The 23,151-nt window shown below is 42.9% G+C and overlaps 1 protein-coding gene across 1 annotated transcript in view; it reads left to right on the top strand.

The window, feature by feature from the left end:
- The window catches only part of CAMTA1 (calmodulin binding transcription activator 1), a 250,618-nt gene extending 227,526 nt beyond the window's left edge, over window positions 1–23,092 (top strand). Inside the window, exons 14-20 of the mRNA XM_019470737.1 lie at window positions 581–768; window positions 1,185–1,431; window positions 1,916–1,987; window positions 6,005–6,198; window positions 6,388–6,462; window positions 11,851–11,881; window positions 21,691–23,092. Of these exons, the coding sequence (XP_019326282.1) occupies window positions 581–768; window positions 1,185–1,431; window positions 1,916–1,987; window positions 6,005–6,198; window positions 6,388–6,462; window positions 11,851–11,881; window positions 21,691–21,723 (840 nt within the window). The 3' untranslated portion in view covers window positions 21,724–23,092. The remainder of the gene's footprint in view (window positions 1–580; window positions 769–1,184; window positions 1,432–1,915; window positions 1,988–6,004; window positions 6,199–6,387; window positions 6,463–11,850; window positions 11,882–21,690) is intronic.
- The last annotated feature ends 59 nt before the right edge of the window (window positions 23,093–23,151 follow it).

Genomic DNA, 23,151 nt, shown 5'->3' with positions numbered 1-23,151 from the left:
CCTTGGCATCTCTAAATATTCTCATCTTGCTGGCGTAACACAGATGAAGCAGATCTTTGGGAAAAAAAGAACTGTTTTCTGTTCTCTGTATTAAAAATTCCTGTGAACCTTGGCAGGTGGGGGGATATGGTTCAGAAGGATTCCAGACAAAGCTGTGGTCCCAAGGGTTTTAACTTCTCTTAATGTGCCTTTATTGTGCTGTCATGCTCTACTGCACATCTCAGCGAAAGAGCGGCAAGGTCACTTTTCCTTTGGAAACAAGATAGTAGTGACAGCTGCCAGTAGCATACAGCTACGTCCAATGACATAAACCTTTCACCAGATCTCTTAGGCTCCCCATACACTCAATGAAAAAGAGGTCTGGGGAATGTGAAAACCTGCAGTGCTTTGTCAGAAGAGACAGAAAAGCAAATGAGCTTTGGTTAATGAATTTCTCTCTGATGCTGAGACAAACAGTAGACTTCAGCTATCATAAGTTTGAGGAAAATCAGGCAATCTGTCTAAAGCTGGGCTGTAACACACAAGCACAAGGCTCCTGCTACCAGGCGGCAAAAGTTTGCTCTCCTCTCCCCCTTCCCAGGTGAACATGATGACACTTGCAGAGCACATTATTGAAGCTACGCCTGACAGGATCAAGCGGGAGAATTTTGTGCCCATGGAGTCACCGCTGGTGGAGAGAACGGACAGTGCTGCCATGAGCACCACAATGAGCTGGCTGGCCAGTTACCTTGCTGATGTCGATCATCTGCCAAGTGCTGCACAGATAAGGTCAGGAAGAGCTGTGAAGTTGCTCTGGGTTTGAGTGGTCTGAATGCTGGGCAGCATGCACTGATTCTTTAGCCTGCAGATGCTCTTTCTCAGTGGGACTCAATGCTGGTGTTCCAAGCCCAGCCACACTCTGGTGGTCAAATGTATTGTTGCCAGCACAGCTACAAATTTGTGGAAGAATGGGAATGCATGCAGCAGGAGGGGAAAGTGGCCACAAGGTCTGACTTGTGACTTCTCTTCCAGTGCCAAGTCTGTGCAATGTGGTACAGGCAGGCTCAGGAATGTGGGATGTTGGTTGGAGAGAAGGAGGGGAGCATGAGCTTCTGCCTTGAACTGAGAAATGTTGTAGTCCTTATCTGTGATGCCAGCTCAGGTGCTTTGTGAGCCAATAATTCCTACTGTGATTGGTATTTCAGAAGTCTGTATAGTGAACCCCTGACCCCTTCTTCGAACACCAGCTTGAGCCCTGCAGGCTCACCAATCAGTGAAATAGCTTTTGAGAAACCCAGCCTTCCCTCGGCAGCAGACTGGTCTGAATTTCTGAGTGCATCCACCAGCGAGAAGGTAGAAAATGAGTTTGCACAGTTAACTCTGTCTGATCATGAGCAGAGAGAACTCTATGAAGCTGCCAAACTTGTCCAGACAGTGTTCAGGAAATACAAGGTATGTGGCCAAAACGTCCAATGTCTTCCTTGTTAGGTGTTAGAGTGTAATTTGTTAAAAAACAAAATGTGGGTAATACCCACTTCTGGGACAAAAATACAGTTTCTGCCATAAGATTTTCAATGCTTCTAGCATTTGCTTGTTGATGTTTACCCAGCAACTACCATACTGGAGAGAGTATGCCATGCCATAGCATGCCTTCTGTGCCGGAACAGCACTCACAAAGCATATCCTCAAAATATACCCCAAAGGTTCTGGTTAGTTGCCTGCTTGGTGTAAAGATCAATTATGAGGGTTTGTCCCTTACATGAGTTGACAGTAGAGAGATCTCCAGGAAATGCCTAGACCTGAATCAGACCGGGTAGCACTGATAGGAGAGATTTCGAAGTAGGGGCCCTGCAAGCTGCTGTGAGCCACTTAACATCATCTGTCCCATTTTTTGGTGCGCTCTGACTACTTATTGCTTCTTTCCTTTTCCACATAGGGTCGTCCTCTCCGGGAACAGCAAGAGGTGGCTGCTGCTGTTATTCAGCGTTGCTACCGAAAATACAAACAGGTAATCAAGGAAGTGAAATTTTATGAAACGCACGTAAGTGCCATGAACACAGCCCTTTGTAATGGGAATTATCCCACTGTTCCTCTTGTATGCCTTTCATCATGTAGTGATGAAATACCCTGCTCAGGCAAAATTGAAAAGGGAAGAAAATTCGTGTCCTGAATCTTAATTTTGGAGGGAATCCTTGAAAGGGTTTTGTTTGTGATGATAACTTGTATTTTTGCTATGAGAGGGCAATGATGTATTCCATATTGGCCTTTATGCATGCTATAGCCTGGTGAGACTATTCTCTGACTAGTTGCTTGCCAAATTTCATTGTGAAATTGAAGTTGGTTTTGCCTTTGATAAAGGAAAAGATGAAAAATAGGTTGTTTTATTTTGCACATACTAAACTTTTAAACTATGGGAAGTCACGTGTTGTAGCTTGATGCCACTTGTTCCAGGACTGAGACTGTTCTCCAGGTTCTAGCTGGAGACATGCTTTTAGGCTGAGTTCTCAACCCCAGAAAAAGAAGATACTTTTTCCTTTTTGGTTTTTGGGGGGTTTTGGGTTTGGGGGGGTTTTTTTTGGGGGGGGGGGAGGGACACGACGACTTGAGCCCATGTCCCTCTTTTTACTGTACTCTGCTAGACTCAAGCTGTCTGGTGCCTGGTGGCATGTTACGTAAAGTGAAAGGCAAGATGTCTGTGCTCTTTTACAACCTTCAAAAACATTTATTTGGGAAGCCTTTCTAGTGTTAGGTGACTGCATCATGATTCACATTCAACCTGTCACATGGCTGCTATTCTGGAGTGATACTTCCTGTAATAGGGAAGCTTAATTCCTTTCAAAAACGGCTTGACAAGCTGCTTTGTCTGGAATCGCTTCTTTTGTTACGTAAAGTGAAATGCAAGATGTCTGTGCTCTTTTACAACCTTCAAAAACATTTATTTGGGAAGCCTTTCTAGTGTTAGGTGACTGCATCATGATTCACATTCAACCTGTCACATGGCTGCTATTCTGGAGTGATACTTCCTGTAATAGGGAAGCTTAATTCCTTTCAAAAACGGCTTGACAAGCTGCTTTGTCTGGAATCGCTTCTTTTTGAAAGAAGATGGTTTGGTTTTTTAATTTTTTCATTCTTTATTTGCAGAACTAACATTAACTATGTATTTTTCTGTTTCTCCCTAAGCTTACTTGGATAGCCTTGAAGGTAATACAAATACAAACACTATTTTGGAAACAATTCCCAGTGGGTCACTAACTTTAATGTTCAATATAAACCAGGAGAACCTGGCATTTAGAGAAACGTTTTAATAGTATCCACTAATAAATACCTGTAGTTGAGAAATCAGTGACAAACCAAACCTTATGGGAGATACGTAGGGGCTGCTGTGCCACAGCATACCAGCACAGTAGTACAACTAAAAGAAAAAAAAAAAAAAGGCTTCTGCTTCTACGGGTACTCATCTAAGCAGTGAGGGGCTGAGGTGCAGGGAAGGTTTTGAAGCCAGTTTCCGGAGGACAAGCTTTCCTTTGCTGCTGCTGATTAGCTGTCACTCGGTGATCTTTGCCTTGGCATTCGGGGAGCACAGGAAAACATTATCCCACCCGTGCAGCCAGTCCTCTGCATTCTGCCTGCCTGCCAAAGTATTTTGAACATTCATCTTTGAAATACCTGTGCCCTGAATTCCTGAGACCACCATCTCATGTACGTTGCTGCTCATACTGGAGGCGTGACTGTTGATGCCAGTCTTAAATTGTTCATGGCCAATAATTTTCTACTGTAAAGATGGATTTCCCAGCTGTGCAACATCTTGCTCTCATCAGGTACTATAATCAGCTGAGCTTCTCTCAGAGCTACCCAGGAGGCAAGGCATGCTCTTCCTGGACAGACCATGTCCTCGGGGTAATTTTCCATCCACACCTTCCTCCTGCACCATGGTTTTGTATCAGTCAAAGTACTGTTCTATCAGCACAAGTCAGCTGAGCTTTCTGGGGCCGCTGTACTAGCTGAGGCTTACCGCTTCACAGAGGTGAGGTGACTTCTCCATTTATCCTCTTCCCGGCTGGAGGTAAAAAGAGGAGGAGAGGGAGCAGCTAATCAGCTAAGTGGGTCTTAGAGTTGAATGCAAACATACTGGAGTCTAGTCTATTCAGTGACTGCTATTTTCTCTTTCACATGCCTTATTCCTCTATTATGTTACTGTATTGCTGAGATCAGTACAGGCTTATGACTAGATTGAACAGTCATAGTTCACATCACGGTTTAGTATTTGAACCCTTCTATTCAGGGGTTTGTAACTCAGCCACAGAAGTCCCATCTGGGCTAAAAATTGGAAGGCAATCACCAGCCCGTGAGTGGACTTATTTAAAATAGCTGATTGAAAACCACAATCTGATCCATTTAATTAAAAATGTTAAAAAGAACAAAGAAAAGAAAAAAAAAATGGAAATTAATAATGGCAAAATATAATTGTACCTAATGACTGCTTCAATTCCAAAAAGTGAAATTTGGTAAATGGTGGTCTGTGGTGATACTGGAGGGTTTTTTGCTTTGGGGTGATGTTGTGCAGGGTGGGGGTTGTGTGTTTGCTTTTGGGGTTTTTTTTCCCAATAGACAGGAAAACTCTATTGAGATATGTTAGGACATTACCCTATACAGGGCAGTGGCTGCTGTTTCTGTGTCTTATCTGTCTGATAAAGTGAGCAGAAGTCACAGGTGATAAAATAGCCAGGAACAGCAGACACATAAGTTTTGAAAGCGTTAAAACTTCCAAAATAAGATCAGTAAACACTGAAAACCTCTGTCATAGCGTTAGTTCAGAGGTATGAGTGCAACTTCTATACATTATGCTACATCTCTTATCTTAAAAAGGACTTTTAAAAATACGCATGACTGTGTATGGTTTCTGTTAAGCGGCCATCTACGTGCGTGCTTTAGAAGGAAAAGGATGTAGAATAAAGATTTTCTTTTTAAGAGTTTGTGCCTGCTTTATTTGGAATCATGGGGCTAAAAATAATACAGTGCTAGAGGGAATTTTGGATGTGTGTGACTGCTCATGCAAATTTGCAAGTTCAGTGAATGCTTGTTACAGACTTCTAATGAGATTTAGTTTTGCCTATGACTTGGGCTCAATATTAGACTTGCTTAATTAACTCTTGTGGATTTTGTTTGGGTTTGGTTTTGGGGTTTTTTTTTAAGTTAGAAACATATGTTATTCTATTTGAAATGCTTGGATTTAAATGGATATATTTGAGCAATCAAAACTTTTGCAGTATTGTGCTATGGCATAGAAACAAGAAATGAGCTGTTTAAAAGTCAATTGTCCTAGGAAAGTGGAATACACTTGTGAACAGCAAATTCAATTTTAAAGTAATTTGTTGAAAAGATATTTTTAAAGGAAGACACAAAAAAGTGTATTTTCGTTTTAGTTAATTTCTTAGCATTTTGGAATAGTCATTCACACTGCTTTACCCTTACAGTCACTTAGTTGGGCATATTTTGCTGCTGTTGTTATGAGCCTTTACAAATAATGGCTGCATAGAAATGAGCATCCTGTAGTTTGTAATGAGATTTCTGTGTGCAAGGGAAACAAACAATTCCTGTAAGTGTAGTCAGTTGGTTTATCTCTAACACAGACCCACTGCAGTACAAATATGAAGCAGTGTAAACATGACTCAGGATCAGCTCCAGTTGTTCCGAAGTTGTTCATAAGTATAGTACAGCTGGATTGGGTCATTAGCATGTACATGTAGAGCCTCTGCTAGCTAGGCATTAAATAAAACCAATCCCGTCAAACTATTCCAGGGGCAGCAAAACAGGTAGTTGCTTTCTTGATGCAGACTAGGTTCTGCACCTAATCTCACAGTTGTTCCAGTTTGCTGTCACCATTTTCTCATACAGTTCCCAATCAGCGAGCAGATAATCATTTGCTTCTCATCATGTCTTAGTGGCAGAAGAGTATTCTGCCCTAGGAACCTGCTTCTCGCTGGTTTTATTGGAATGCCTCAGCTTCTCTTTGTTTCTCTTGTAGTATGCACTTTATAAAAAGATGACGCAAGCTGCCATTCTTATCCAGAGCAAATTCCGAAGTTATTATGAGCAGAAAAAATTCCAGCAGAGCCGACGAGCTGCGATGCTGATCCAGCAGTACTATCGCAGCTACAAAGAATGTGGGAAGAGGAGGCAAAACCGTCGGGCAGCCACCATTGTACAACAGAAACTCAGGTGAGCCATTGGGATGTTAGATGCTACCAGGATCTTTGTATATTGCCTGTACACTCATCAGGGCTGTGCTGTAGTTTACAGATAAAGGCCACTGAGAAAAGGACAGTGGTTCATAGGATAATTATTCTTGCATTTAGTATTATTCTCCCCAGTTTTGCCTACTTCATTGTTGGTTTTTTTTGTGTTTAGAAGCAGTCTGCTTACTAAGAAGCAGGATCAAGCTGCTCGCAAGATTATGCGGTTTTTACGACGCTGCCGCCACAGGTATGACGCTGTCTTTTGGTATCTGCCCTTCATTAGAGCAATGCAACAATATTCAAGTGTGTCAGCAATGAGTGCAATGTAAAGGGTAATAGAATCAGCTCACTACAGATCTTTTAATCAAATAACGAAGCCCAGCTGCTTCCAAGATACACTGACAAAAATGAAATGTCTTAAATTAGGACTGTTGCTGAAAGAATTATGTTCAGCTCCATTGCTGGAGCCCAGGTTGTGTTGGGCAGACACAGAACAAGGAAACTTTGAGCAAAGCAAGGCACATGACTTTAAAAGTTGGACTTGAGGAAGTCTGAAAAAAAGCTTACTGAATCATAGCTACAGCTTGTAAGTGCTGCACAAAGCATTCATGGTATGTGGGAAAGTGCAAAATGTGACAACATCTGGTGTAGCCTTTAGTTTGGTCACAGGATCATTTGGTAAATTCTCATCAAATACGGGTTCTTTTTAGTGTGGATAGGTGGAATGTGCCAACAGCAGCAGACAAGTTAGTTCACGTCAGCCACTCCACACATACCTCAGTAAGCTGGGAGTACAGACACAGACATGAAGATGAATCATCTCCTGCCAGCATGGGGACCTGTGCAGGCTTGCCAAAGTGCTCACATATGGCAGCTGGCGCTACCATACTAGTACTCTGCTACATGCAGGGTGTTTGTTTTGATTTTTTTCAATGAAAGGATCCCATATATGATCAGGTTGCACACTGGAACTTTGCCTAGACAAAAGTGAATTCAGATGTTTCTGACTCTGCTCCCTCCATTCTCACCACACATGCATTTCATCTGCTCAGGAGCTGGTCAGACCTGATGAAGCATATCTAGTTCAGCCCAGTGATGTTTGAACAAGGAGAGCTCTGAGAGGCAGAGGGGCATGTGATAAAATTGATTTTAGAAACAGACTCGGTCCTTTTTGTAGGATTTCAGAGCTGCAGTTTGCAGGAGGTCAGCGTAGCTCATGTTGTGGAAGGACATCTTACCTGCCGGTTCAGTGGGAAGTAACATGTGTGGACAAGAAAGAGGGCTTTATAGTTTCCAGGCCAATTCCAAATGCACTTGAAACAGCCACAGTTCTTCATGAAGAAGCACAAGTGGCTTCTTGCTCTCAGCAGGGCATGTGGAAGAGACCAAAAGGTTTGTTTTGTTGTGTTTGTTGGGCAGCATGTCCTGCTGAAGCAGGCGAAGGCTCAGAACTTCTGTATCCTCTCAGATCTGTTTGAGATCCAGGCAGTCCCTGGGGAAGCCACGTGCCCGCTTCCATCCGTGGAGGCTCCGGGGTCAACCTGCCAGCAGCTCTTAACAGGTGACTCTCACACACAAGCCCAGAGAATACCTCACGACTAGCTGTATCACTGGGTTTCCCACTGATGTCCAGGATGCGCCATGCACTTCAGCCACACTCAGTTAAGTCTCCAGCTGTCGAGTAACCTAGACTCTCCAGGGCTTAAATTGCCCATGAATCCAGCAGTTGTTCTTGTCTTCAGCTCGTTGCCTTCCTCTTTCTCAGCATCTCCTGTTTCCTTTGTAGAGTGAGACCCTACTCATTTGCATCACTGAAGTTTGCAGGCAAGACCCTTCCCTTTGCCTGTAGTCAACCTCTTCTCTCTTCAGCAGCGTCGTCGCTGCTGCTGTGCATCTCTGGGAGACAGGTTTAGGTCTTGGGTATTTATAGACAGGAAATAAAAAGAAGCAGGGGGGGGATCCATTGTCAGTAGGCTCTCTCTGGCTTATGTCACACTGTGCAGTACTTGAATTTCTGCAACGATGCAGTCCTGTCTGTGTCCATAGGCACTTTGTTAGCCGTTGTGGTTACTTGGGAATTTGTCCGTGGTTCTTGGCTAGGATGCAACAAAAGAAAAAAGTAACATTTCCACTGAAGATGTTAACTGTGTTTCAAAACTGCCTTGCTTTTCCCTCTGAAATAAAAACGATCACACATTCATGGTCATGTACTTTCTCCAAGCAATCATAAGGATTTAAAATTGTTAGTGTGGCTAATACTAATAATTGACACAAATTTTAACCAGGAGCATTCTGGCATTGGCAAATGCTAAAAATAAAAGCAAGGCTTACCAAAATGACAAAATCAGCATTTAGAAGCTACTTGAAAAAGGCATACATTTACCAGCCTACTAGATTTACAGAACTGTTTAGAAATGTGACGAGTTTGGACCTTTTTCCCTGTATTCCTCCTGCTTGCCAAAAAAGTTCTAGCAAGCAGTTGCGAAGAAAGACATTTTCCAAAACACTTTGTGCTCTGTGCACTTAGGCTGCATCTGTGATCCTGGGATCACACTGCGGGAGTATCTCACGGACCCTCAGACTCTCCTGGCTGCTGGTACCTTACAGAGAGGTCTGGTCCCCATGCTTGCTTGTGCTCACTGAAGAACAACACACAAATCAGGTTCTTAGAGCTTTATTACCACACAGGATTTTGGAGACAAACAGATTGAAGTCTCCTGCTTGTGTAAACAGCTGCAAGGGCAAAGCATAATACTGGAAATGATACAGATCTACTTACTAAAACAGAGCTTCACTTGCTTCAGCATCTCAGCTGACTCAGGCTGACCCATTTGCTTCCTCGCCCCCCCTGCCCCAAGGGGGAGATCTATCATTTTCCAAAACACTTTGTGCTCTGTGCACTTAGGCTGCATCTGTGATCCTGGGATCACACTGCGGGAGTATCTCACGGACCCTCAGACTCTCCTGGCTGCTGGTACCTTACAGAGAGGTCTGGTCCCCATGCTTGCTTGTGCTCACTGAAGAACAACACACAAATTTAGAGCTTAGAGCTTTATTACCACACAGGATTTTGGAGACAAACAGATTGAAGTCTCTGTAAACAGCAAACAGCTGCAAGGGCAAAGCATAATACTGGAAATGATACAGATCTACTTACTAAAACAGAGCTTCACTTGCTTCAGCATCTCAGCTGACTCAGGCTGACCCATTTGCTTCCTCGCCCCCCCTGCCCCAAGGGGGAGATCTATGCGCTTTCCCCAGCACAGCCATACCCCCCCCCCCCCCCCCAGCCATATCCTGGTGAGACCACCCGCATTCATTCCTTCCCAAGCTTGGCTCAGCAGCCCCCTTTCTGAGCTGCCCTGTTCATGGTGCATGTACACTGGGGTACCAGGTGGAAGATGAAGGAATTGCTTCCTTCTCATCTGCTCTTCTTCAAGCTTTCTGAATTTTCTTTTCTATGTCTTAGTAATTGCATTTATTCCTCACTGCTTGACTTCTGTTGCTTACCTTTTTCTAAGGATAGAGTAATAAAACTTAGGATGTTAAGTGAGTTTAAAACCATCTCTATATAAGCCTCCTAATTATATCCATTCAGTCTGCTGTGCATCCCGTGTAACGCTCGCACAGGATACCGCTGATGATGATGTGACTGGTACTTAGGCTAACAGCCCCACACACTGTTTCAGGAGTACTCCTTGTTGGAATCCCATCACAGACTCCTCTTGAAATGCTCAAAATTAGCACACTGCTGCTATAAACAAGAAATCAAGAAAGCCCCAGGCTCTGTAAAGAAATATTTCAGCCATCCAAGCTCCTGAACACCCAGGGGCAAGCCATAACAATGAACAACTAATGTTATTTAATGCTTTGTAGTGAAAAAATGGCACTATGGAGCCGCTTGTTAAACCACAGTGCCTTGTCAGTACAAGGGATAGAAATGACAGATATTTTGGGAAAATCTGAGAGAGTGAGAGAAAAGAGAGCATGCACAGGAACATCAAAGAAACAGGATCTTGTAGCAGATTTCTGTCAGCTGATAGACAGAGGTAGGGGAGGAGGCTGTAAAAGCCACTTGCAGTCTGTCGTAAGGATAGTGAGCTAAGTGAAAAGGCAGTAAATTCTTGAAGTTCAGAAATTAAACCTTAAAAAAAATGAAACTGTTTAACCTAGGTTTTTGTCCACAAGCAGATTCTGTTGCTGGGCCAATAAATGGCTCTTAAGAGCTTATTCTGTAGCCTTTAGGCAAGCTTTACTCAGGCTTTCCCCTGGCAACCATGCGGTTGGTTGTTTTTTTCCTATTTTAAATTGATCAAAGTGTACTTTAAGCCAATGATGAGAACTCTTTCTCTGCTAGCATTCAGAACAGCTTAAATGGTTGTCTTGTCCTATTTTGCCTATTAGCTTTTTGGCGCAAAGGCTCAGTAGCGCAAACATGATTCCTATCAGCTTGAGGATCCAGGGTGCATAGGCATGTTGGTCTTGTGTTTTCTCTCTCCTGAACTTACGCTTGTTGCCTGATCAGACAGTATTTCAGATGTTTTGTGAGAGTTAACGAGAGAAGTTCTGCAGTTGGAGCTCTCTCAGTAATGCATGCATAGACGTCAATGAAAATCAGAAAAGAAATGTAAGTTTTGGTCAAATGTATTCTTAGAGAAGATACGGGAGCTCTAGTAGCTGAATATTGTCAGGTGTCATGGAGACAAAAGTGGTCATTCATCAGCAGCAGTCATTCTGACGGTCAGACATGTCTTGTTTCCTTTTGACTTTGGGAAAAAAAAACCTTATTTATCCATCTATTGTCATATTGTCAAAAATCTGGTGAAAAACATGCATCAGCCATAACATGGTATCAACATGACTTGTCACAGAAGTGTTGTTTGAGAATGAGAAACAGAAACTTCCTGGCCTCCCAGGAGAGCTTTGCCCATCTTCCCATGGTGCCCGGACCTGTCAACTGGCCCTTGACTAACTTTCAACCGAAAACTTGCCATTACACCAACTGTGAGTTGAGCTGTCTCCCAGCACACTGTCCTGTGTGAGGCAGAATTAAGGGTTTGCATATTCAGTGGTTTTGGAAAGACTCCACCTACTCAGGGATCCCCAGATATGACATATCTAGAGCTGCAAGGAGATCCAAGAGCTCCGAAGTGGGTTTGGGTTTGCTGAGCTGAATCCATATATGGTCCATACAGTCAGCTTTCACTGGGAAGGTAACCCCCTATTTCCTATTCTTTCTCCAATTCTTAGGAAAATGTTACTCTTCTGAGAGGTATCCACACCATTGCTAGGCTGTGATTATGATCTGCAGTGGTTTTTATGGAGTAGCATTTGGAATGAGATAGAAAGCAGACGATTGCTGCAAGAGAAGGCAGGATACAGCTAGAAGTGCCACAAGGATGACAGTATCAGGTTTACTTTACTTGCTTATTGCTTCCTGCCCTAAAACACCTAAACACGGGACTGCTCTTCTCTGGTAAAGAGGAGGAGTCCGGTAGGCAGGAGTGGGAAGGGTTCTTTCTCTCCAGGCAAGCAGAAGTGTTGTCTCCTCCTCACTGAAGTGAAGCTCTTGGTAAGGTACGGTTATTGCCATGTGTGTGCTAATAGCTCTTTGGTATTGTTTTGCAATCTGAAGCCCACTGGTGGACCATAGGCTGTACAAAAGGGTGAGTGTAGCTGCCTGCTAGCCAGTTCCTCTCTTCCATTTTAAATATTTTTGCTTTCTGCTTGCTTGCATGGGGCTGCAGTCGAGATATGCCAGTAAGTTTCACCTCCATTAATTATATAAAACAGAATCCTTATAAACTAACCCTACTGCAATGACTAACACTGCTGCTTTTATAACAGGACAGAGCTCTGCAGTAGATGTTACCAATGCATGAATGTGTGAAAAAGGACATGTATATTCATCATGGGCATGCTTAGGTGGCGTTGTTGGTGGGATATTTTTTCAGTATCCAAAATGGCTGTTAGTAGATTTTGGAACTTGACGGGGTCTGCACTCACACACAGTCAATGAGTAACGATGTCCTTTGTCATGGGACTGCGGCAGTGTTCAGGCTAGATTGTAGGAAGCTGCAGTACAGATGCAGCCTACTCTAGACGGGTATTTGTTTCTGCCCGAGCCAGAGAGAAGCAGAAGAGCTCTTCACACTGCTTTTTATTCCTTAAGGTGGTTAAGCACCAATGCTTATCTTCTAGAAGTTGGTCTTCAGTAAGTTACACGTCTGGTTACCTTACTAGGGCCAGCTTTTTGACAACTGCTTCTCTCAGCTGTTAATCTACATAGTGGGAAGGAAGACAAAAAACCTGAAATGAAGATGAAGACGCTATAACTGCGTTATAGTAAGTGCCAAGTGAGCTTCTGTTGGGAGTCTCACTCTCACCTTTGTGCTCAGTCACATTAGCAGGCTGGTCTGCTACCCGACAGCAGGGTGGGAATATGCCAAAGCGTTCCCATAGCAGGTCACAGTCCCTGTACAAGCAGGGAACACTGTGGCTTTCAAGGCACATGCCTGAGTTGTCAGCCTGACTGCTCAGTACCATCTTGCATTTGAGAGGTTGTAGGACAGCAGGGTTTTTGTCAAAAACTGCAGTTGGAAATAATACCATTTGTGTGCTTATTACTAGTCCCTTCAACAAGGGAGGAGAGGCAGAGGGAGGGGTGACCCACATGACATTCAGAAAAGAAAACTGAATTGTTGATTATGGCGTTTTACTGACTTTGAATTGCAGAGATGATTTTTATGACTTAGGAGTGAGAGTATGAATTGGGCTTAAGCCTGCTGGAGGCATTGTTATTTGTTTAACTATTGAGCCTAACAAAGAAGCAATAGCTAATGACATTTCTTTCCAAACGATGACTATTGTGCTACCATTTTTTGTTGCGTACCCTCAGTTTTTTACAAGTAACAATTTGGGTTCTTTACTAATGACAAATGAAGTAAGAAATGGATGAAATGGGGACAAAGGCCCAGATGTGCCTTAACTGTTTAAGTGCTGCTTTCATGGCTCTTGCCCTGATGGAGGAAGAGAATCATTACTCCTGATTGCAGAGACACCAACACTGAAGGTGTTAGCTGGAAAACTATAGCTCCAGGTCTCAGCATGTATGGTAATGTGCTTTACAACTAACACAGGTTAATTCAAGAACCGTGTAAAAATAGCTTGTATTCTTATAATGGTGGACTGACTGGGTGACTTGTTTTTACTAATCTGATGCTTTGATTATAACTAGGGCTGGTAATTTTTGGTCTACAGTTGGGTGTCTGGTTTCAAAAGCCTCTTGAAGAAAAAAACAATTTGTTTTTGAAAAATAAAATTCACTGTAAGGAACTTTAAAAAAAAAAAAAGTCATTCTGATTAGATAATTCAACCTTCTGTTGTAAGGACATAAATAAGTGTCTGCTTTTATGTGAAAAAACATTGGCAAGTTTAACCATCTTTAATCTTGGGGTCAGTTACCATATCCATGGGACAGTAATGAATGCTGCAGACAAATGACAACATTTTATTTAGCAGCCAATAGAGCAGTACGCTGCAGGGCAGAGCTGGCTGGGCCTGGGGCTAGCTCAACAGCACGCCTTCCCTCCCTGGCAGGCAGTGTCCCGACCTCCTTCCTCCTGCCCCGAGATGGGCCTGAACAAGGAGCTGCAGCTCCTCAGTCCCCGCCATGAAGCATGTGTCTGTTGCGTCAGGAACCCTTGAACTCTGTGGTGTGCAAGTGTGGAGCCAGCCTTGCAGCCACCAAAAACACTTTGGGTCGTGGGACAGAGAAGGCTGAGCTGCAGGGCCCGTGCCAACCAGAACGGTGGATGCACCCGCTCTGTCTTTTCTCTGAGCAAAAGCCGAATGCTACAGTTCTGTCGAGAGTGTGAAGCCCTTTCAAAAGCAGCAGAATTGGAAGAAACTGGTGCGAGATGGGAGTTGCAGGAAGAGACAGAGCAAATGTTTTTCTCCCTGCACTGCCTCAGACTCATTCTGCGGCAGGGGGCTTACTGGTGAGGCCTGTTCTCTAACGCTACCTGGAGATAATTGGGAGTCTCCCAGTCTTTCCTGGTTTTGTCTGGGTAGCCGTGGACCATGTCCCACACTGTGTAAGAAAAAGGACTAGCTTGCATGTCTGCAGCTAGATGCTGGTATGCTCAAAATACATTCCTGCCTCCAGCCACTCCTATTTTTGCAGTTTTGGTGCTTTCTTCTTAGTCTTCCTCCCCTCCAGAGAATTCCTGCTTAACTGATTTGGCTGGCTGCGCGCAGGCATGCCAGCACAGTTCCTGCTGTGCCCTGCTCTCTGGCACTTCTGTCTGCCCTGGTGTCCACAGGCTTGGGCTGCCCACAGAACGCCCCTGCTCAGTGCACTCTGCAGCCCTGGGAATGGCACAGGCTGGAAGCTGTGCTGCGTTCTCCCCTAGCAGCACTGTGTGTAACCTTTGCATGCCAGACAGGAGGGGATATGTTTTAAGACCTTTGTTCTATGAATAAGAAAAATAACTTAAACTTAAAATGTGCATACCAAAGTGGGCCAGTTGGATTCAAAACTGAAAAGAATACAACTTGAACATAGAATAATAAAGCAATTGTGCTATTGTGCTTTTCCATTCAACACTAGGATTCCTACCTGAGAGAGCAGATGGATGCTGCAATCTCAAGATAGACTAAAATTGACCTGTGTTGCGTGGTCAGTGCACTAGTAGAGGGGACTGTAAAGAGGAGCAAGTGCGGGGTCCAGGTCCACAGCTAGCGCACAGCTCCCTGGACTTGAGCAAAGCTGGGGAAGCCACCCCTGAGGGCACGCTCTGCAGATGCTGTATGGTGATTTTGCTCCAGGTGCAGCTGAGAGGCTGGTCATCAGTATTGGAGGAGAAATAGTTGTTGCACTTTAAGGCTTTGTGTATGTAACAGCGTATGAGAAATTAGCAGGAAGCAGATTCTGGAAGTTTAGTAGCATTTGCAGGTTTTGCCTTGAATGGCAAGTGATATGGGATTGATCGGGGAAATTGGAGAGTTCTCTGCTTATCTGGAAAAAACAAGTTGTGACCTTCCGATGTGCACAAGCTGACATGTCCATATATGGTGAAGGATGCGTGCAAACATGTCTGTAATATACAAATTGGATGTATTCTGTACACTGACACTGCGCTTATGTAGTCTGCATGTGCAGATAAATGATCACAGCATTTGCCTCCATGTCCTCTTTTCAAATTTATTTCATTAATTTTTCTGGATTTATTTGGGTTACATTACACCAGGATCAGTAAAGAGGGAGAACTGGGAGATTTTATTGACCAACTTATGTGAGACAAAACCTGCTATCTTTCTGCAGTAGAAATTAAAAGACTTTCTAGGGAGGGAAATCCAGTTACTATTGCTTTTAAGTAATAGTTTTCATCTCAGGGGAACCCGTTCCAGTGGACAGATTTCAGCTAATCACAGTGCCTGCTACACAAATGTTTCCCTGCTCATCGGTTAAACCATCCACTGTAGCCTCCTGTGAAGGAGAGCTTTGCTTGAAGTCCAGATATAGGACATGAACAAAAATACACGACTGCTTGAACTGTGAGCCTATCTGCCGTGCTCTTGGTAGGCAGGTGATCTGGAGCAGATCACAAGGAGCAAGTCTTTTCACATCATTAGAGTAGCTGATCACTTTCTGCCTACAGCGAAACTTCTGTCCTCTCTGGGGCAGAGCAAGTGCACTTGTTATCTGTGATCATGAGTAATAAAGAATGTATTCATTCATGGCATCTTTCATTTAAAAATAGATCCCCTTATCCCCACCCTATTTCTTATGGTTTGATTAAATGCTGCTCTCTGGTTTGGGGAGCGTGCATGTGACACCTGAAGTCAGTTCCTCTGGGTAAGTACAACTTTATTTCATACCTGAATAAACATCATCTACTCTATTTTGTTGTTCTTTGCATACCCTTCCCTCTTATGGCGTTTCAGCAGCAAATCCTTTCCTACTCCTGTGCACCTAGGACTTGTATTTTTTGTGTGTTTTTAATATGTGCTATGCAGCAGACATTGCATTTAAGTACCCGGGTTCTTACGTCTCTTAGGAAGATTGAGAATGGGGGAAAATTTTAAGGAGTTGAAAAGTCCTGTTTGTTCAAGTTCAGGACGATGTGAGAAAATGTCATATTGGGATATGCGTCACTGTACCTGCAACAAAAGTTTTCAAAGTAATTTCTTTTTTAATTTACCTCTTGCAGGGGCTGAATGTATTTGGAGCTCAAATGTATGTGTTAAATCGCAGACCGCGTGCTCTGGGGTGTCATTCTTATTGGGCCTTTCTGTCTTTTTTGTTTTGCTGCCCAAATGAGATATCTGGAAAAAGGCAAGAGCTCCCCTTTCTTAAATGTCCCACAGGCCATTTCAGCTGTCAGAGCAACAGGTAACTCGCCAGACAGCCTTCTCTGGCTCCTGCACCCTGTCCTTTTTACTGATCGTCAGCATTCAGATTCATTAAACATTTCCCTGGCTGGGCATTATGGAGTAAATTTGATGAAGCAGCTTTGTGTTACGCTTTACCCATGAAGCCATCGTTTGCTGTAACTTTTTCTAAGTAGGCCTAATTCATTTGCTGACATACTCCCATACAAGACTGGGGAGGGCGTGTGGGGAGAGGAGCTGCTGCTCGCTTCTGGGGCTGTTGCTTTCTACATCGCTTCAGCACGTAATGATGCAACCTCCTGTATGGTGTCCAAGTAAGTAACAGTTTGAAGGGCAGAAGCTTTGTCTGGCTGGAGCAATCTGGGAACCGGGACATAGCTCCCGAGTGTCAGGGTTCAAAGCTCACAGTTGAAATCATCTTTTCCCTTGCAGTGCGTCAGCACCACGGCTATGATTCACACACCTTATCAGTGGTCATCTCTATTGCACGTGCTTTTTTCTGTCCATCTGCTCTTCAGCAATTGCTGAGGGAATGACTTTGTACCTTAGAGGCGAATGACTTTGTACCTTAGAGGTGCTTACTGTCTGGAGGAAATGTAATTTGAGGAGGTTTTTGTTGAAGGTTTCATCAGTGCAAAGCCAAATTTATGGTCCTTGCAATTCTGTGCATGGTTTCAGTGGCTGCTGAAGTAGGATGGTACTTCTTGTTTGGAGTCTTGCCACAGCCAGAGCCTGTTACCCTGGTGCACTCTGGCTTGCAGCCGTGTGTCACTTGAACTGTCCTTACCTCCAGTCCCCATGCAGCTGGAGGCACTTCCAGAAGTGATCCAAACCAGCATGCCTGTGCCTGTAGACCTCTGGAGAGGTTTGCGCACCATCCATCAGCACGTGGCCTGCTGGTATTACTTGCTCTCAGGGCTCTCATTTTTTCTGTTATTTAAAGGGGAAAAAAACAAGTCTCACTGTAAGTCTACCAAACTGGATTGAAACCTCTTCTCTAAGAACATCCTTTCTGCTGTACCATTGTATAAATTCCAGTAGTGGTGTTCTTCTTAGAGCAGTTTATTAATGCTTGTAACTGGAAATGCTACACTTTGGCCCTCTTCCCCTGCCTGAATTTAAAAGCGGAAAAACAAGAACAAAAGAAGGTTGCCTTCTAGCATGAAGGCAATACTATATTGTTCACTTAAAAGCTCTCCTAGTGGCACTTACTCAGTGGATTTCTATTTTCAAGGGTCCTAATTTGTCCAAAATTCTTCCCTGATCAAACTGTATTTTTAACTGCATTTGAAAATTTAGAGGGTTTATTACACCGAGCATTAATGAAGAGGAAATACCAGCCCCACACTCATGTTGACACTTCACATTGTTGTAACAAAATCAAATCAAAGTATCACTGAGTAAGGAACTTACTCAAAAAGAAAAGTGTTAAATGAGAACTAAAAGGACTTTTAAGACACAGGAAAGGCTGCGGTACAGACTATCCAATAAAGAATTAATTGGTTGAAAACACTTAGTTTTAGGTTCTCTTGATAAAGCAATTCAGAGGCTTGTTTAAGAACAGTTAGTTTAAATGATGAAGTAAATGGATTACCTTGGTCTGGTATCTAGCTTGATGCGTACAGTGGTTCTGGCACTTCATGTTTAGCCCTGGTTTGGGGAAGAAGCAGGGCATTCACAACAACACTTCAGTGCTTCTCAAGTGTCGGTCTGGCCATGGATTTGCTCAATTATTGGTAGCAGTTAGAGGTATTTCAGTTCCACTCTGGCTGTGCTATGCTGCAGATCCCACAGCTGAGCAGGGCTGCCTCGAGCCTGCTGCCAGGAGAGGGGAGAACTTCTCTGGCCTCAGTGCCAGCTCTTCTGAGCGACGAGGAGAGCTTGCCAGCTGCAGACTGCAGGTCTTCATACCTACCGGGCACTGTATTACACAAATAAAGGACTTGTAGTACCTACCTGCACTCCCATTTTTAATGTAACACATGCACAATTAAGTATACTGAACACAGAGGTTAGTTGAAGTAAAAAAATGTGGTAGCTTAATAAAGTTGGATGGTCATCATCTCGAAGCTTAAGTTTATAAATGCTGTGGAATGCAGGGTTTGTTTTAAGCCATTACATACTAAACAGCATCTTGCAGTAAAGTACCCATGACAAATTTCAAAGTCTGTAACTTTGCCGTAGGGAAATTCTGTACTAGTGTGTGCTTGTGTTTTTAAGCAGTAATTATTGTTGCACTCACAACATTTTTATAAGCCTGAGAATCTGTAAACCAATGTAAAGTACACTTGACCAAGGAAAAGTGGTGCATATTTCTGAATAGGATCTGTACTAGTGCAAATGTTGAGTGCTGTAGTAATTAACTTCCATTGGCATGTGTGTTCCTGTTAAACAGATTCAATAGGTCTGCACCAGTACAGATACTGCATGCTGTAGGTTGAAGTTTGCAGCAAAGCATGTCTTGCATTCTTCCAGCAAAAGTGCTTTGTTAGTGTAGTCCTTGCATGTTGAAGTGCTAAACTAAGGTATAGCATGTCTCAGTGAAAGAGCCACCAGCTTATCTAATGTGCATGTTCTCAGCAAGAGATCTATAATAACAGGTTAATCTTACATTACAGTACTGAAGTGCAACAGAAAACATTTGGAAGTTGCACTGCAGATCATGTATTAATAGATGGTTTCTTGAATGTAGTTAATGTAAGCCTTAAAAATTGTCTAGTGCACAGAGGCACACCACATTTTTCTAGCACAGCAGTGATCTTGGCTCACCCGCTTCTAAGCGGTGCAGTAGTAGAAATACTAGTAATACTTTCAAGGGAGAGGCTGCTTTTCTGCTGCAAGAAAAGAAAGAAAACTAAATATACTGAAGACGGTCAATTTGTCATTTGTGAGCATTTTCAGTTCACTGTACCAGTCTTCCTGTTTCCTATAATGAAAAGATGATCTGGACTTACCCAGCAGGTAGCACCATAATACATCATCACCCACTGGGGACGAGCAGAGGCTTGCTGCTGCCTTCTGTGCAGTGCTGAAGCCCCCACTCCCCTGATGTCAGCAGGGTCTTTTAGACACCAGCTTGCATAGAGCCAAAATTTTCCTGTAGAAAATGTCTCTGTGAAGTTGTAGCAGGCATTTAGACTCAGTACAGCACTACCCAAGTAGGAATTCAGAACTGGTGGTGCCACTTGCTGCCTTGCCCCTTCCTCAGCCTGGGGATCAGAGCACTTGGCATCTGGGAGAGCTGTACTGAGGCACCCCTCTGCCGCACTCGGATTTCAGAGGAGTGCCGTGGCCCCTTGGATGTTAAGTCTTCAGGCTCTGAAAACAGCACGTGCGTTTGGATTGGCAGAGCCCTCTGTCTTTCCATATGTGATATTCTCAAACAGTTTGGTGGAATTAAGGTAATTAGCAAAGGTCAGACCTGCATATTGGTTAGTGTGATTTACTCATTGACTCCTGTTTCCCCCAGTTTCACAAACGAAGAGAACGCCTATGAGTGCTAGAGCTTTGAGTCAGAAAAAACAAAGAGTTAAAAGCAGCTAGCTCCCTTTTGACTGTGATTCTGAGTAATAGTACGTGCAGAAAAGTTAATAAATGGTGAAATGGAGGTGTATTTATAGAGGTCAGTTTATAGCCTTCATTGTATCCTTCTATTAGCAGGCTGGTGCGAGAGCCAAAAGAGGATGTGTGAGTGGAAGTCTACGTGCAGAAGTGACAGACTGGCATTGCTGCTGCTTAGCTCTCCCAACACCTTTTACTATCTGTATTTACTCAGGCTTTGTTAAATCCATTCCCTCTTAGTTGGATTCGGTTACACACTTGCAGCTCTGACACAATTCTTCGTACCATACCTTTGTTATTTGTCCTTTCAAGTTTTTGCTACATCAGTTGGGCATGTACATGCTTTGCTAAATCACTTAATTTAGGCGGTGTTCTACTCCTTTTTGGGGTGGTCCTCCCCTCGCAGTAGCAGAGGAAAGACACGTGGAGGCAAGTGGCAAAGGAATTGCACTGCGGAAAGGAGCTCCCTGCAAAAGGAGGCAGAGCTAAGCTGCCACAAGCTCAGCTGGGCACCTGCCTTTGGGTTTAGAGACAGCACGGGAAGTCCCCGTGGATTTGTTTTGGCTCCTTTGCAGGGAGCCTTCACTGATACACAGCCAGTTTGTCAGCCTGAGCAGAGGATTGCTGCTACTCCAGCACCGATGCAGAATTCAGCTTTCTTTGATGGGATTGAAATTATTCCCTTCTGTTCATCCTTTTAATTTAATTTTTAATTATTTCAGCTTTCAGTGATGATTTAGTTCTTATGCTGACAAGTGCTAGAGGAGGTAATGTATTGCATGCATTTTAAAGAGCTGAGAACTGAAGCATCAGGCCACATCTAGGGATAGTGACTCTTCCACGTTGTAGGTTCATCTCCCTTGGCACACAGCGTCCTCCACTGCTGGCTGGGAAAAAACATGAATCTACTACCAACAGCATGCTAGAAAATACAGCCACTAGAAGCTGGAATAAGTGTGAAGTAAATTATCTTTCTTCGCACCCATACCAGTTCCTTCTACTCGCATATAAACACTTTCTTATGTGAGATTCTGTATCAACATCAAGCTTCCCTTGCAAGTATGACTGACTGATTTTTCCCCTACTGTGCCGGGCACAGCATCAAATTGTTGCCGCTTCAGCGTTGTATGGAGAAAAGAGGTCAACGCTGAAAAGCCCCTTTGCCAGAACAGCTGGACTAGCAGGCAGCTGCAAAATCAGTAATGAACAGCAGTCCAAAAAACTTCCAAGCAATTAAATAGGCCGATACCAGAACGAAGTCCAGCTGTAGTTACAAATATCAGGAAGAAACAGTAGCTGGAAATAAGTGTATCCTTCCAAATGTGTTTGTCTCGGATTTCTAGCAGCCCATTCTTGCGCTTCCAACTGTTTGTGGTGTCAGGAATGTATTACCCTCCTGTCATTTCTCTGGGAGCTGGCTCTTTTCCACAGGAGGTTAGAATGAGGAATCATTTTGATTTTTCTGTCTGGAATGAGATTTGCAATAGAAGTGTTATATAGCTCCTCTTTGTTTTTTCAGAGTGAAAGAATTGAAAAAGGCCAAGGAACTTGAAGATACGCAGCAGCATCCCGTAGCAATGTGACATTGCTTTTCAGACTGTTTTCATTTTCTGTTTTTAGCAGAGACATGCAACAACAACAACAAAAATACCCACTGCAGTTCTGGAAATACCAGCTGCAGGATTTTAACAGTAATGTTTTGGTCATTGCATTTGCACTTTCATGGACAACTTTTAATTTGTTCAGCAAGACATCTTGGAACTCAATCTTCTGTTGGATCATGGGGAAAACAAAAGACACCAGGAGGAAATTGCGAGTTGCTTCATTCTCCGAGAAGGAAGAAGCGATTAATTATCCTTTTCATATAGGGCTGTATTAAACAACATGTGGAACTGTACAAATATTATACCAAAAATATTGTTAAGAAAAGGTGGGAATGCACAAGCAACGCAAGAATGCTGTTCCTGCGCCTATCAGTCATCTCCAAGAAACTGAAGCTTTGAGAGTCTCAGTGGAGGGGCTTAGATCAGTACATCTTTATTGGGTCCATGCATCCTCATTTCCTTCGCACCTCTGTCCTTTGTGTTTGATTTAAATCTCTACAGCACACTTAATGCAACTTTTTAAATCTGCAGGTTTTTAATACATCCCGTGGGAACTTACAGAAGGGGTTGGTGTATGAGATAAACGGGTAATGCATGAGGAATGGAGAGAGCAGCTTAAGCAAGTTTTAAAAAGTTTTTTTGGTATTTTTACTAGAACCTGCAAACATATCAATTGTCATGTACTTTCTCTCATATTCAGCACTTTATTTTCTAGCCTTACTTTCATGTACTATTATTTCAATTAAGTTCTTAAAATAATTTGTAAAACGTGTAGCTTTTTATCTTAAGTACTTGTCAATCCTCTTGTCATTTTGCAGTCTCACATACATATGTTGCCTGGACGTTTTATACCACCTAAAGATCAGAGTGGTGCTGCATATTGGCCAGTAAATTTCTTATTTTGGCTACTTCATCAAAATCTGGGCAGTTTCTGTATATATAGAAGGTAGAACTGGAAAATGAGAAAAAAATATTTGAAAGGGAATATATTGATTAATTACTAAATATTTTATTCACAAAGGGTCAATAACTTGGCAAGATAAAATTATTATTTGTATAGTTTTGTCTGAATGAACCAGAAGAGTGTGGATGTATTGTTTGTACATATTGTATATATTAAAACAAAGAGATATGTGCATGAACTAAAGAAAAAGAAATGAACAAAGCAAAGCATTAGTGGCTATTGTCTGTAAAATGAAACAAAAACTTTATTTCACTATAAGAAACTTTATTTTAAATGTTCTTTAGAAGAACATTTATGCTAAAGCATGACTAAATGGCAAAAAAGAGCTACTGTATTTAGACTTAGGAAAAAAAGGCAGAGCAACATTACTTTAAAAAAAAAAAAAAAAAAAAAAAAAGGATATGTTTACATT

Source organism: Aptenodytes forsteri, unplaced genomic scaffold (assembly GCF_000699145.1).
Source record: "Aptenodytes forsteri isolate BGI_AS27 unplaced genomic scaffold, ASM69914v1 Scaffold16, whole genome shotgun sequence".
Classification (NCBI taxonomy): Eukaryota; Metazoa; Chordata; class Aves; order Sphenisciformes; family Spheniscidae; genus Aptenodytes; species Aptenodytes forsteri.
Note: the sequence above shows the minus strand (reverse complement) of the source record. Positions and strands in the feature narration are given on the sequence as shown.